The sequence below is a fragment of the Triticum aestivum genome, chromosome 4A, assembly GCF_018294505.1.
Source record: "Triticum aestivum cultivar Chinese Spring chromosome 4A, IWGSC CS RefSeq v2.1, whole genome shotgun sequence".
Classification (NCBI taxonomy): domain Eukaryota; kingdom Viridiplantae; phylum Streptophyta; class Magnoliopsida; order Poales; family Poaceae; genus Triticum; species Triticum aestivum.
The window spans coordinates 571,256,092-571,269,771 of NC_057803.1; the positions used below are offsets into that span (position 1 = coordinate 571,256,092).

Here is a 13,680-nt window from a genome sequence, read left to right on the forward strand (position 1 = left end):
TATGTAATCCAAATTTTCTTCGGCACAAACCCAAATTGTCAAATCATGACCGTTCACACAAGTGGTGAATGCTCTCCGCAACACCTGCGATGAAGTTCGAAATACACCGAAAAAGATCAAAAGTTGAATGGTTAGTGGCCGTGGCTGACAAGTTCTGGACAATGAACTTTATTTGGGAGCACATACTCCATAATAAACCGATCGTTTTTCAGTTTCAATCGAATATCCGCACCCCCTCCTTCTTTCTCTAGCGGTGCCACCCCTTTTTCTTCCTCATTCGAAAACCACACCTGCATGCATGTGAAAGATAAGGGCATCTTCAACGTCATCCATCAAAATGTACACGTAAAACATCCAAGGACACATCCGAAATGTCCGTGGACAGCGGATAGGGGGCGGCCATTTAACCTGATGCATCAAATGCACGACGACTTTCCGACTGTCACTACAACAAGTTTTGCTCGGCTCCGATGAGGGAGGAGCGATGATGGCGGCACGCCTTCAGTCGCTTCAGTGCTTGTAGTCGTCGCTAGGTGATCTACGGACCTGAATGTAATTTTTATTATTTTTGGTGTTCATTGTATTGTCATGATTGAAGAAGAATAGATTGAAAGTTTTCTCGCAAAAATAAAGTAAAAAAATATTCGCCCCGGTCAGGCCGCCTCCATTCGCCATCCATATTTTGATCAATAGTAGCAACTTATAGCATATATGTAAATAAATGCAAACATATGCAATCACAATCATGGATCGATAGTAGCAGTTATGTAAATAAATATCTAAAATAGAGGCTTTGCATAAACAGAGAAACCATAATAGAAGGAACTTCTGCTTTGTTATTAAGAAAGGAGTTATTTCTTCGACTGTGGCATTGGCATGGATGAAAATAGTGATGCGGCCAAGAAGGCAGTTTATGCTAATGCTGACGTCGACCCTCGTCTGTTTAACTACAGGTCACCGGTTCAAACCCCGGTTTTGGCCATTTTTCATTCGAAGTGTTATTTCACTGTCAGGTGGGACCCACCCGGTTGCTGACATGTGGGCCCTCCTAGAAAGTCATAATGGCTAAAACTCAAAAGTAATGGAGCTGACTATTTGTGCCACGTCAGCCCTAGCTAACGGGTGGGCCCGCTCTGTCATAAACGTGCCGAAGCGGCAACTAACTTGGATCGGTAGTGATTTGCGAAAAAATGCCCTAAAAGTGATGGCATTTTGTTAGGTATCTAAATTGTGGTAGTTTTTTTGGAAGGGAAGCCTCAATTATACTAATAGTTTTATGCTATTTACTTTTTCAACCGGAGATAGGCAGGTGGCCAGAAAGATCCACGCCCGCAAAGAGACCAGTGTGTTTCTCAAGCTTGATATCTCTAGGGCTTTTGACTTGCTCAACTGGTCGTTTCTGTTTGAGGTGATGAGGAAAAAAGGGTTCGGTCTTAAGTGGTGCACTTGGATTTTGATCCTGCTCAGGACCGCTAATACTAGGGTGATTGTTAATGGGGTGCCTGGTAGAAGTTTCATCCATGCCAAGGGGCTCAGGCAGGGGGACCCGGTCTCGCCGTTACTATTTGTGATCGCCATGGACGTGCTATCTAGAATTATGATCAAGGCCGAGAGCCTGGGTGTTGTTAGCAGTTTCACAGGCATCACGGCACATCAATCGGTCTCGATATATGCGGATGATGTTGCCTTGTTCGTCAAACCTCGGGCGCCGGATCTAGCCTTCGTCCGAGCTATGTTACATGCCTTTGGGGTGGCCTCGGGCTTGAGGGTCAATTACCAGAAGTCTCTCGCGATTATGATCCACGATGACAACTCCGATCGGGAGCGGGTTGAATCCATCTTGAATTGTCAGCTGGGCAATTTTCCTTGCAAGTACCTGGGCCTCCAATTGGCTATTAGGCAGCTCACGAGGGCCGAGTGGCAGCCCATGATTGATCATGCTAAAAAATGTGCCCCGGCTTGGCAAAGAGGGCTGCTGCACCGCCCAGGACGCCTTGTGTTGGTCAAGTCCGTGATCGCGGCCAAGCCCATCCACCACTTCATGGTCTTGGAGGCCCCTAATTGGGTGTTCGAAGAGATTGAGAAATGGATGCGCTCCTTTTTCTGGGCGGGCAAAGATAAAGTGAACGGTGGTCAATGCTTGGTGGCTTGGTCCGCGGTGTGTAAGCCCACCTGGCTTGGTGGTCTGGGATTGCGCAACCTCCAGATGCAAGGATTGGCGTTGAGAGTGATGTGGGAATGGTTGAGACGGACAGATCCCGATAGACCTTGGCAAGGCCTACCCATGATTGTGGACAAGGAGGCTCGTGAAGTCTTTGATAGCCTAGTGGAGGTAGCAAAGTCTTGTTCTGGAGAGATCGATGGATCCACGGCTTTGCGGCTAAAGACATTGCACCAAGCATCCATGCTTTGGTGGATACTAGAACGATCAATCGCCGCACAGTGGAGGAGGGATTGGAGAACGCAAGATGGTTGCTTGACATCGTTGGCGATGTAAACTTCGGTGCCCACATGCAACTCCTGCACCTTAATCTGGCGATTAGCACGGTCATTCGCCATCCATCCGAAGATGACTCCTCCTGGCCGTCGGACCCGTCGGGCAAGTACACTGCAAAATCCACCTACTTCAGGCTCTGCATGGGTGGCGAGAGGGCTCCGTTTGGCGCTTGTATTTGGAAGAGCTGGGCTTTGCTCAAATGCAAAATTTTCGTGTGGTTGGCAGTTCAACATCGGATCTGGACGTCTGATAGAAGGGCTAGGCATGGCCTTCAGGACTCTCCTTCCGCCTGCTATACGTGCCTTCAAGAGGAGGATAACGCGGAACATATCCTTGTCCAACGCGTCTACGCTAGAGAGGTTTGGCACTACATTTTCGAAGCTTTGAAGGTGCAAGGCACCATCCCGGAGCCGAGCGATTGTCTGTTGGACTGGTGGTTGGTTAGGAGAGCTCTTTTTTCGAAGGGCGCCAAGCGTGGCTTCGACAGGGTCATCATTGCCACAACCTGGGCTCTCTGGAAGCAACGCAACGCTCGAGTATTCCACCGGACCCAGCAACAGAAGGCGGTGTCGGACCTTGCCCTTGCCATCCTAGGGGAGATCAAAGAGTGGAGGTTGGCAGGCTTGGGAGGTAGAGGTTTTGCTATGTTTTGTGAGAGTGTAGGAATAGGGTAATTTTTAGGGTGTGGTAAGGTGTGCGTCCTCGATGGAAGTCCGCTTCCATCATAAATTCTTTGTATTTGACTCATTCTTTTCTTCTATAAAAATAAGGTACGCCATTGACGTACTCTTGAAAAAAAAATCCTCCTTTACTAGCTTACCATCGTCGTCATTTTATTTACAGCAGCATGCAGAACCATGCATGACTGTTTTCACATAGTAGGAGCATCTTCCATGTACGAAACCGTTGTGTGCCCATTTTTTGTACAAAGAGTCAAGAGCAGGTTCGAATGGCTAGCTACCTAAGCTAGTTCGGTTTTGCTCACATCAGGCAACAAGGGCCTCGTACAATTTTCTCAAACAAAAACTAGCAGTGGAAAAATCATACTGCTGTATTTACCAGCTCCGCTGAGCACCGCCATCAAACTAGCACGTTATCGTCGGAGATGGCGTCAAGGCCTCCTCACGCGACGTACCGCCATATACACAACGCGACGAAGCCGCTATATATAGCTGCTCTGCATCACCAACCAAGCACACATACCTAACAGCGGCAATGGCGCCACCGCAGCAAGCCTCGCCACGCCCGATTCTCACCGTCCGCGAGACCACTCTCGTAGCGCCCTCGACGAGCACCGGCGCCGCCCCGCCGGAGTGCTCCCTACCGCTCACCTTCTTCGACATCTTCTGGCTCAACCTCCCACCGGTCGAGCGCGTCTTCTTCTACCGCCTCGCCGCCGACGCCGACGTCCCCGCCATCCTCTCCAACCTCAAGGCCTCACTGTCCCAAGCCCTCCACGCCTACTACCCGCTCGCCGGCCGCCTCCGCCTCGCGCCTGGCACGGCTGACCGCTACGAGATCCACTACCAGCCGGGCGACGGCGTCACCTTCACCGTCGCCGAGTACCGTGGTGACGTCGACGTCGACGAGCTGGCCGTCGACCAGCCGCGGGAGATCACCAGGATCGCGCCGCTCGCGCCGCCACTCCCGAAGGGCGGCGCCGTGCTCGCGCTGCAGGCCACCGTGATGCGCCGTGGCCTCGCCATCGGCATGGCCGTGCACCACACCGCCTGCGACGGGGCGGCCTCCACGCGCTTCCTGCACACCTGGGCGGCGGCGGCCAGCGCCGGTGCCGTCGAGCCACCACCACCTGTCATCGACAGAATCCTCGTGAAGGACCCAACGGCTCTCTACGACGTCTTCGTCAAAGCCAAGCCGACCGTCGGCGAGATGGATCGCGTCAAGACGTGGGAGCACCGACTTCTCGCCGGGCGGCGAGGCGCGGCGCCGCCGCGATGCTCCTCGTTGGTGGCCACCTTCGGCTTCATGTGGTCATGCCACCAGCGAGCCAAAGACGATGCAGGAAGCACCGGCGGCGACCCGACATACTTGCTCTTCCCCGTCGACCACCGCTCGCGGATGAAGCCCCCCGTCCCGGAGGAGTACCTCGGCAACTGCGTCGGCATCGCCACGCATGCCGCACCCATGGACCAGCTCGCGGCAGCCGGCGCCAGTGGCCTCTTCGTCGCGTGCACGGCGGTAGCTGCGGCGATCGACGAAGCGGTGCGCGGCATCGGGTCACCTGAGACGGTTGCGTTGTGGATGCATCGGGTCAGGGAGGCTGGCGTTGCCGGTATGTGGACGGTGGCCGGGTCGCCGAGGTTCCGCGTGTACGAGGTGGACTTTGGGTTCGGGCGGCCGGCCAAGGTGGAGATCGTCTCCGTGGCGAGAACCGGCGCGATGGCGGCGGCAGAGGGCCGGAGCAGCCGCGGAGGCATCGAGGTGGGCATCTCTCTGCCGGCGGCCGGCATGCAGAGGTTCCAAAAGTGCTTCCAAGATGCCATTGACTGGCTTCATCACCAGTAAACAAGTGATGCACATCTATTTTTCTTTGGTAAATCAAGTGATATTACTCCATATTATCTGCAATTATGCATACCCTTAGGCCGTAAGATAAGTACGAAGTTCATCATGTGATACGTACGGTGTTAGTGTGAATTGATACGTACACTTGACTTGAGGTTGAGGTCTCGAGTATAGCATTTCGTTGGTTGTGTTCAGATACGTGAAGTGGTGGCCATGCATATGCGCATGGGCAGTGATGTATTTTGGTTCAATTTCATTTTGGAGATACATAATGTCTACAATTTTCTCAGCGGTACGTAACAGTTGCCAAAGTCGTGACCGTTCACACAATCAGTGAACGCTCTCCACAACACGGCGACGAAGTTCGGGATGCACCAAAAAGATCAAAGTCACCAGCCAGTCGTGGAACACGTACGTACAGAATTTCCTTCTTCTATTCGTGGACAAAAATGGCCAATAGACGACGACGCACCAGTACCATACATATCACTTTCGGTGGCTACACGCGCATGCATGCGAAGGATGGGTCATCTCCCCATGTGCACTGCTGGCCACGGAAAGGCAACCCAAAATTAACAGGCTCAGCTTTCCGCTTGTGGACTTGTGCTCACTAGCTTTGGACCGTTTCTTCTTCTTCTTCTATACAAAGCGACACGACACGCCTTCTTTCGTGCACTGAGTCTTCGCATCTGATCTGAAATCAGTGCATGTACGTAACCTCACATGTCCTTAGCCATTTGCAGGTTAGCCGCGAGACAGTTCTAGTGCTCTAAGCTTAGCTAGCAGACGTGCATTCTACAACCCTTCCATGCCGTGTCTGGCCAAGTTTATGCGCACGTCCACACAGGTGTCACCATCTTATTCGTTATTATTTGTCTTTATCCAAGTTGGATTCATTGTACCTTCCCCGTCCGGTAAGAAATGCATTACCATTTTGATTGGAAATCTGACTCTCTTTGCACTCTGAATGCTTCTGTCAATGTTGATGTTATTTAGCCTTCTCATTCGTTCCATTAATAATTCAATTTATAACTGACATCATTTGCAGTCCTTTAGCACCACACCCTGCCGTCTTGACAATAGGACGTGGCCTATTCAACATCACACAACTATCTGACATCATTTGTAGTCCATTTGGGCATTTTCAACTGCAATCCGAAAATTTCTTTCCGCCTCCGTTCATGGATAGGCGGCCCAGTCCGCGGACATGGATGTGGAAAGCAGCCATCCAATAATAGCTGCATACATTTTCACAATAACTCAAACTAACTATATGAAATTCAATCAAACATGACGGATTTCATATAAACACGTCCGGATTTCATTTAAACAAGACGGATTTCATTACATTTACGTCAACTAAGCGGATCTCGTCCGACGAGGTATAAATGGCCACTGGTGCCCGTTCCCGGTGTTTGGCCATGAACCAAGAGAATTGAAGCTTCGCCTTTTCTAGCTCCGCCTCCGTGACCTCCTTCTCCCAAGACCCGGGAAGTGAAGCTGTCCGCCTCCACATCGCCGCCAAGCGACTAATCGATTGAAGATGCCCAACCCACCAAACTTGGCGTCGATGGGAGGGGAGGAGTGGTGGCCTTCCTGGGACCAGAGCGGCGGCGTCCCACCATGCACTACTCTTCCTCGATGCCGGCAGCGCCCGCAGACGTGTCGGCTTCTTCATGGTGGCGGCCTGGCGCGGCCTCGGCGTTGTCCTCCTCCTCCTCATCGGTCTCGCCGAACACCCTCTCGCCTATGTCGGCGTCGCTCTCCTTGCCGGCGGCAACCACCTCTGACACCCGTTGCCGGTACTGTTCGCCTCATGGGTGGAGCGTTATGACTCAAGCAGCGCCTCCTGCTCTGCCAAGTCTGCGTCCGGCATGACCGCTAATACGTCTTCAACGCATCTATAATAGTGTGACTTGGATAAAGACAAACAATAACGAATAAGATGGTGACATCTGTGTGGACGTGTGCACAAACTTGGCCAGACTAGCAATGGAAGGGTTGTAGAATGCACGTCTGCTAGCTAAGCTTAGAGCACTAGAACTGTCTCGCGGCTAACCTGCAAATGGCTAAGGACATGCGAGGTTACGTACATGCACAGAATTCAGATCGGATGCGAAGACTCAGTGCACGAAAGAAGGCTTGTCGTGTCGCTTTGTATAGAAGAAGAAGAATAAACGGTGCAAGCTAGTGACCACAAGTCCACAAGCGGAAAGGTTTCCATCGAGCCTCTTAATTTTGGGTTGCCGTTCCGTGGCCAACAGTGCACATGGAGTGATGACTATCTTCGGCATGCATGCATGCGCGTGTAGCCTCCGAAAGTGATCCGTATGGTACTGGTGCGTCGTCGTCTATTGGCCATTTTTATCTACGAATAGGAGAAGGAAATTCTGTACTACGTACGTGTTTCACGACTGGCTGGTGACCTTGATCTTTTTGGTGCATCTTGGAACTTCATCGCCGTGTTGTGGAGAGCGTTCACTAATTGTGTGAACGGTCACGACTTGGACAGCTGTTACGTGCCGCAGAGAAATTTGTAGACATTATATATCTCCAAAATGAAATTAAACCAAAATACATCACTGGCATATGCGTCATGTGAGTTGCATTGCATGGCCACCACTTCACGTATCTAAACCAACACAACCAGCGCAATGCTATATCGCTCCTCAGAAGACCTCAACCTCAAGTCAAGTGTACGTATCAACCTCAAAACACCGTACGTATTACATGATGAACTTCGTACTTATCTTACAGCCTTAAGGGTATGCATAATTGCAAATTGTATATAATATGAATGCAAAAAGATATATATAATATCGCTTGATTTACCAAAAAAAAGATATGCATCACTTGTTTACTGGTGAAGCCAGTCAATGGCATCTTGGAAGCACTTTTGGAAGCTCTGCATGCCAGCAGCCGGCAGAGAGATGCCCACCTCGATGCCGCCGCGGCTGCTCCGGCCCTCTGCCACCGCCATCGCGCCGGTTCTCGCCACGGACACGTTCTTCATCTTGGCCGGCCGCCCGAACCCAAAGTCCACCTCGTACACGCGGAACCTCGGCGACCCGGCCACGGTCCACATGCCGGCGACGCCAGCCTCCCTGACCAGGTGCATCCACAACGCAATCGTCTTAGGTGACCCAATGCCGCGCACCGCTTCCTTGATCGCCGCAGCTATCGCAGTGCACGCGACGAAGAGGCCGCCGGCGCCGGCTGCTGCGAGCTGGTCCATGGGCGCGGCATGCGTGGCGATGCCGACGCAGTTGCCGAGGTACTCATCCGGGACGGGGGGCTTCATACGTGAGCGGTGGTCGACGGGGAAGAGCAAGTATGTCGGGTCGCCGCCGGTGCTTCCTGCATCTTTGGCTCGCTGGTGGCATGACCACATGAAGCCGAAGGTGGCCACCAGCGAGGAACATCGGGGCGGCGCCGCGCCTCACTTGCTATCCCGTCCTTGACGCGTTGTATGTCGTCTTTGGAGAGCGTGAACGTGGCGAGGAGTCGGTGCTCCCACGTCTTGACGCGATCCATCTCGCCGGCGGTCGGCTTGGCTTTGACGAAGACGTCGTAGAGACCCGTTGGGTCCTTTACAAGAGTTCTGTTGATGACAGGGCGTGGTGGCCTGACGGCGCTGGTGCTGGCCGCCGCCCAGGTGTGCAGGAAGCCCGTGGAGGTGCCCCCGTCGCAGGCGGTGTGGTGCACGGCCATGCCGATGGCGAGGCCACGGCGCATCACGGTGGCCTGCAGAGCGAGCACCGCGCCGCCCTTCGGGAGTGATACGTCTCCGTCGTATCTATAATTTTTAATTGTTCCATGTCAGTATTATAGAACTTTCATATATTTTTGGCAACTTTTTATACTATTTTTGAAACTAACATATTGATCCTGTGCCCAGTGCCAGTTCCTGCTTATTGCATGTTTTTTGTTTCGCAGAAAATCTATATCAAACGAAGTCCAAACGGGATAAAAACTGACGGAGATTTTTTTGAAATATATGTGAATTTTTGGAAGTGGAATCAACGTGAGACGATGCCCGAGGGGGCCACGAGGCAGGGGCGCGCCCCTGACCCTCGTGGACACCCCGTAAGGCGGTTGGTGCCCTTCTTTCGCCGCAAGAAAGCTAATATCCGGATAAAAATCGTGTTTAAATTTCAATCCAATCGGAGTTATGGATCTCCGAGAATATAAGAAACGGTGAAAGGCCAGATCTGGGAGCGCAGTAACAAAGAGAGACAGAGAGACAGATCCAATCTCGGAGGGGCTCTCGTCCCTCCCATGCCATGGAGACCAAGCACCAGAACCCTTATCCCATCTAAGGAGAAGGTCAAGGAAGAAGAAGAAGGGGGACTCTCTCTCCCTCTCTCCCGGTGGCGCTGGAACGCCGACGGGGCCATCATCGCGACAATGATTTACACCAACAACTTCACCGCCGTCATCACCAACTCTCCCCCCTCTATGTAGCGGTGTAACCCCTCTTTTACCCACTGTAATATCTACTTAAACATGGTGCTCAATGCTATATATTATCTTCCAACGATGTATGGCTATCCTATGATGTTTGAGTAGATCCGTTTTGTCCTATGGGTTAATTGATGATCGTGATTGGTTTGAGTTGCATGTTTTATTATTGGTGCTGTCCTATGGTGCTCTCCGTGTCGCGCAAGCGTGAGGGATCCCTACTGTAGGGTTTGCAATATGTTCATGATTTGCCTATGGTGGGTGGCGTGAGTGACAGAATTACAGACCCGAGTAAGTAGGTTGTTTGCGTATGCGAATAAAGATGACTTGATACTTTAATGTTATGGTTGGGTTTTACCTCAATGATCTTTAGTAGTTGCGGATACTTGCTAGAGTTCCAATCATAAGTGCATATGATCCAAGAAGAGAAAGTGTGTTAGCTTATGCCTCTCCCTCAAATAAAATTGCAATACTGATTACCAGTCTAGTTATCGATTGCCTAGGGACAAATAACTTTTTTGTGCGACAACAAGCTCTCTACTAAAACTAACTTAGTTGTGTCTTCATCTAAACATCCCCTACTTTTTATTTACGTGCTCTTTATTATCTTGCAAACATATCCAACAACACCTACAAAGTACTTCTAGTTTCATACTTATTCTAGGTAAAACGAACGTTAAGCGTGTGTAGAGTTGTATCGGTGGTCGATAAAACTTGAGGGAATATTTGTTCTACCTTTAGCTCCTCATTGGGTTCGACACTCTTACTTATCGAAAGAGGCTACAATTGATCCCCTATACTTGTGGGTTATCAAGATCTTTTTTCTGGCGCCGTTGCAAGGGAGTTATAGCGTGGGGTGAATATTCTCGTGTGTGCTTGCTTGCTTTATCACTAAGTAATTTTTATTTTCTGTTCTAAGTTGTTCTCTATCTTTAGTTATGGGTAGGAAACGCAAAATACCAAAAAAGTTAGTTGTAGCTACTACACCAATGGTTGAAGAACCATTCAAAATCTATCACACTCCTAAAGCTTTTTACTTGGATTATCTTCGATCCCTATGTGCTCGTGCTGAAACCCCAACTAGCTTAGTTGAGGGCAATTCTTTAGATGAGCATGCTGATAACCCACAAGTATACGGGATTGCAACAGTTTTCGAGGGTAAAGTATTCAACCCAAATTTATTGATTCGACACAAGGGGAGCCAAAGAATATTCTCAAGTATTAGCCGCTGAGTTGTCAATTCTGAACATAGTCGTACGTGCTTATGGAAAAGAACTTGCATGACATCTTTTGTCCTACCCCTGTGGCAGCGGGGTCCTTACGGAAACTAAGGGATATTAACATCTCCTTTTAATAGAAAACCGGAACAAATCATTAACACATAGTGAATGCATGAACTCCTCAAACTATGGTCATCACCAGTAAGTATCCCGATTATTGTCACTTCGGGGTTAACGGATCATAACACATAATAGATGACTATAGACTTGCAAGATAGGATCAAGAACACTCATATATTGATGAAAACATAATAGGTTCAGATCTGAAATCATGGCACTCGGGCCCTAGTGACAAGCATTAAGCATAGCAAAGTCATAGCAATATCAATCTCAGAACATAGTGGACACTAGGGATCAAACCCTAACAAAACTAACTCGATTACATGATAGATCCCATCCAACCCATCACCGTCCAGCAAGCCTACGATGGAATTACTCACGCACGGCGATGAGCATCATGAAATTGGTGATGGAGGATGGTTGACACTACAAAAAAAGACACATCCGTGACATTTTGGGCCAAACGAAATTTTTTCTGTCATACATATGACACTTCTATGACGATAATTGTGACAAAACCCGGTATCATCATAGATGTGGTGGGCTCCTACTTCTATGACAAAAAATCATGACAGAAAATGGGCTTTTCATCCTGGGCGGGCCGGAGACGCAGCTGCATGACATTCTTTGGGCCGTTCGTGACGTAAAAAACCGTGGTAGAAGCAAGGGGGAGGAAAATTTCGGGGAGTTCCCGGTTACGATGGGAGGTCGGGGCCGAGCGATGCGCGTTTCTCTCGTACACGTACGCGCATGTGTGCGAGGCGTTGGCTCTAACTGAACCCGAGGGAGGCGTTGGGCTCTAACTGAACCCGAGCGATTGCACTGCAGGCTACGCGTTACTGAACCCGAGCGATCGATCGATGGCTGTTAACTGAACCCGATCGAGCGATTCCTTCGCTACTGCTGCTAACCGAAGCCGATCGATGGGATGAACAGTGAGCGTTGCGGGGGGGGGTGTATGAACAGTGAGCGGTGGCGTTGCCTCTGGATGAACAGGACCCCGTGGTGTGGTGGAGGGCTGGATGAACAGTAGACGGTGGAGGGGTGCCCGTGGAGGGGTGGATGAACAGGACCCCGTGGTGTGGAGGGCTGGATGAACAGTAGATGGTGGAGGGGTGCCCATGGAGGGGTGGTTGAACAGGACCCCGTGGTGTGGAGGGCTGGATGAATAGTAGACGGTGGAGGGGTGCCCGTGGAGGGGTGGTGAACAGGACCCCGTGGTGTGGAGGGCTGGATAAACAGTAGACGGTGGAGGGGTGGTTTGAACAGTAGCCGGTGGATTAGCGCGCGGTGGAGGCTGATGAACAGGAGCCCGTGGAGGCTGGAGGAGGTCGACGGTGGAGATGAACAGTATCCCGTGGAGTCCCGTTTTGCGGTAGCCACACCCCTCCCGATGAACAGGACCCCCGTTTCGACCGTAGAGCTCCAACACAAGTTCGTTTCCTCCGTTTTGTGGTACGCCACACCCCTCCCGATCAATAGGACCCCTGTTTCGACCATAGGAGGTCCGTTTCCTCCGTTTTGCGGTACGCCACACCCCTCCCGATCAATAGGACCCCCATTTCGACCGTAGGAGGTCCGTTTCCTCCGTTTTGCGGTACGCCACACCCCTCCCGATGAACAGGATCCCGTTTCGAACGTGGCGGTCGAACACAAGGCCGTTTCCTCCGTTCTGCGGTACGCCAGGCCTCGTTTCCATCGCCTGTTCCGTCCAAGCCCTCCCGATGAACACGACGCATTCCGTTGCCTCCCCATGAACACGACGCATTCCGTTGCCTCCCCATGAACACGACGCATTCCGTTGCCTCCCCATGAACATGACGACGACTGTTTCTCCGTTCCGACCCAGCCATGTACACGAGCCCTCGCCGTACGTATGCGCGAGTAGGCGTTCGAGACCCCGCCCGTATGTACACATACGTGGCCGTATTTTCTTTCTTGCACCCTGACCGCTGTACGTACGTGTACATGCTACGTGTGCACCTCTACTACGACACGTGCGCGCCTATACATCGACCAGTATATATGTACGTACACGTTCGCGACCAGAATGACAACGCTACGTACGCTTCGACCAGGTGGGTCCCGACTGTCAGGCACTTCCTTGCGTGCGAAGATGTAGCTGGTGGGTCCCAGCAGTCAGGGGGGCGAATCTTTTTGTTTTTTTGCCCGGACGCACTTCCTTGCGTGCGAAGGTGTAGCTGGTGGGTCCCAGCAGTCAGGGGGGAAACATTTTTTTCGCGAAATATGGTGGCCCGTCCGGTGGGTCCCCGCTGTCAGGTGGAGGAATAATTATTTTGCACGTAATAAGGAGGCACTTCCTTGCTGCGGCCGTGGACCCAGCTTTCAGCCTCTCCACGTACAGTCCACGTCCGATGGAAGTCGTTCCTTGACCACGTTGACCACGCCGCGCCGAGAGCACCAGGGCGGTGGACGACGGCGAGGCCTAGGAAGGGGACGACGGGGAGCCGGGGAAGACGCGGCAGTGGAAGCCCGCGCGGAGAGGAGTACGAGGGTTCACTGGTTCGGCTGCGGTGTGAGGCTGCCGTCGCCGCAGGGCCTGGCCAGCGGTGGGAATAGTAGGGGGCGGTGAGGCCTCCGCGGCAGCACAGCCGGCCACGGGAGGCAGGAGCATGCGGCACGACCGGCGCTGCTTTGGGCGGCTGGAGCAAGAAGACCAGAGGTTGAAGAAGCACTACGGCCGTTGGATGGACATCGTACGGTCACTGGAGCTAGAATCGTTCATATTGACTAAAGTTGACAAAGGCCCCCGTCCCAGTCAACTTAGTAGGCCCACAAGTCAGCCTCCCACCATGGTGGGTCCCAACTAGCATGGGGAGTATTCATTTTTTGTGC

The 13,680-nt window shown here is 51.7% G+C and overlaps 1 protein-coding gene and 1 pseudogene across 1 annotated transcript; one reads left to right on the forward strand and one right to left on the reverse strand.

The window, feature by feature from the left end:
* Positions 1–3,604: 3,604 nt before the first annotated feature.
* Positions 3,605–5,312, forward strand: LOC123082330 (anthocyanidin 3-O-glucoside 6''-O-acyltransferase). Its single transcript, XM_044504682.1, has one exon. It carries the CDS (start codon positions 3,713–3,715, stop codon positions 5,021–5,023), a length of 1,311 nt encoding a protein of 436 aa, XP_044360617.1. The 5' UTR covers positions 3,605–3,712; the 3' UTR covers positions 5,024–5,312.
* A 1,339-nt stretch (positions 5,313–6,651) lies between these two features.
* The window catches only part of LOC123083922 (anthocyanidin 3-O-glucoside 6''-O-acyltransferase-like), a 92,737-nt pseudogene continuing 85,708 nt past the window's right edge, over positions 6,652–13,680 (reverse strand).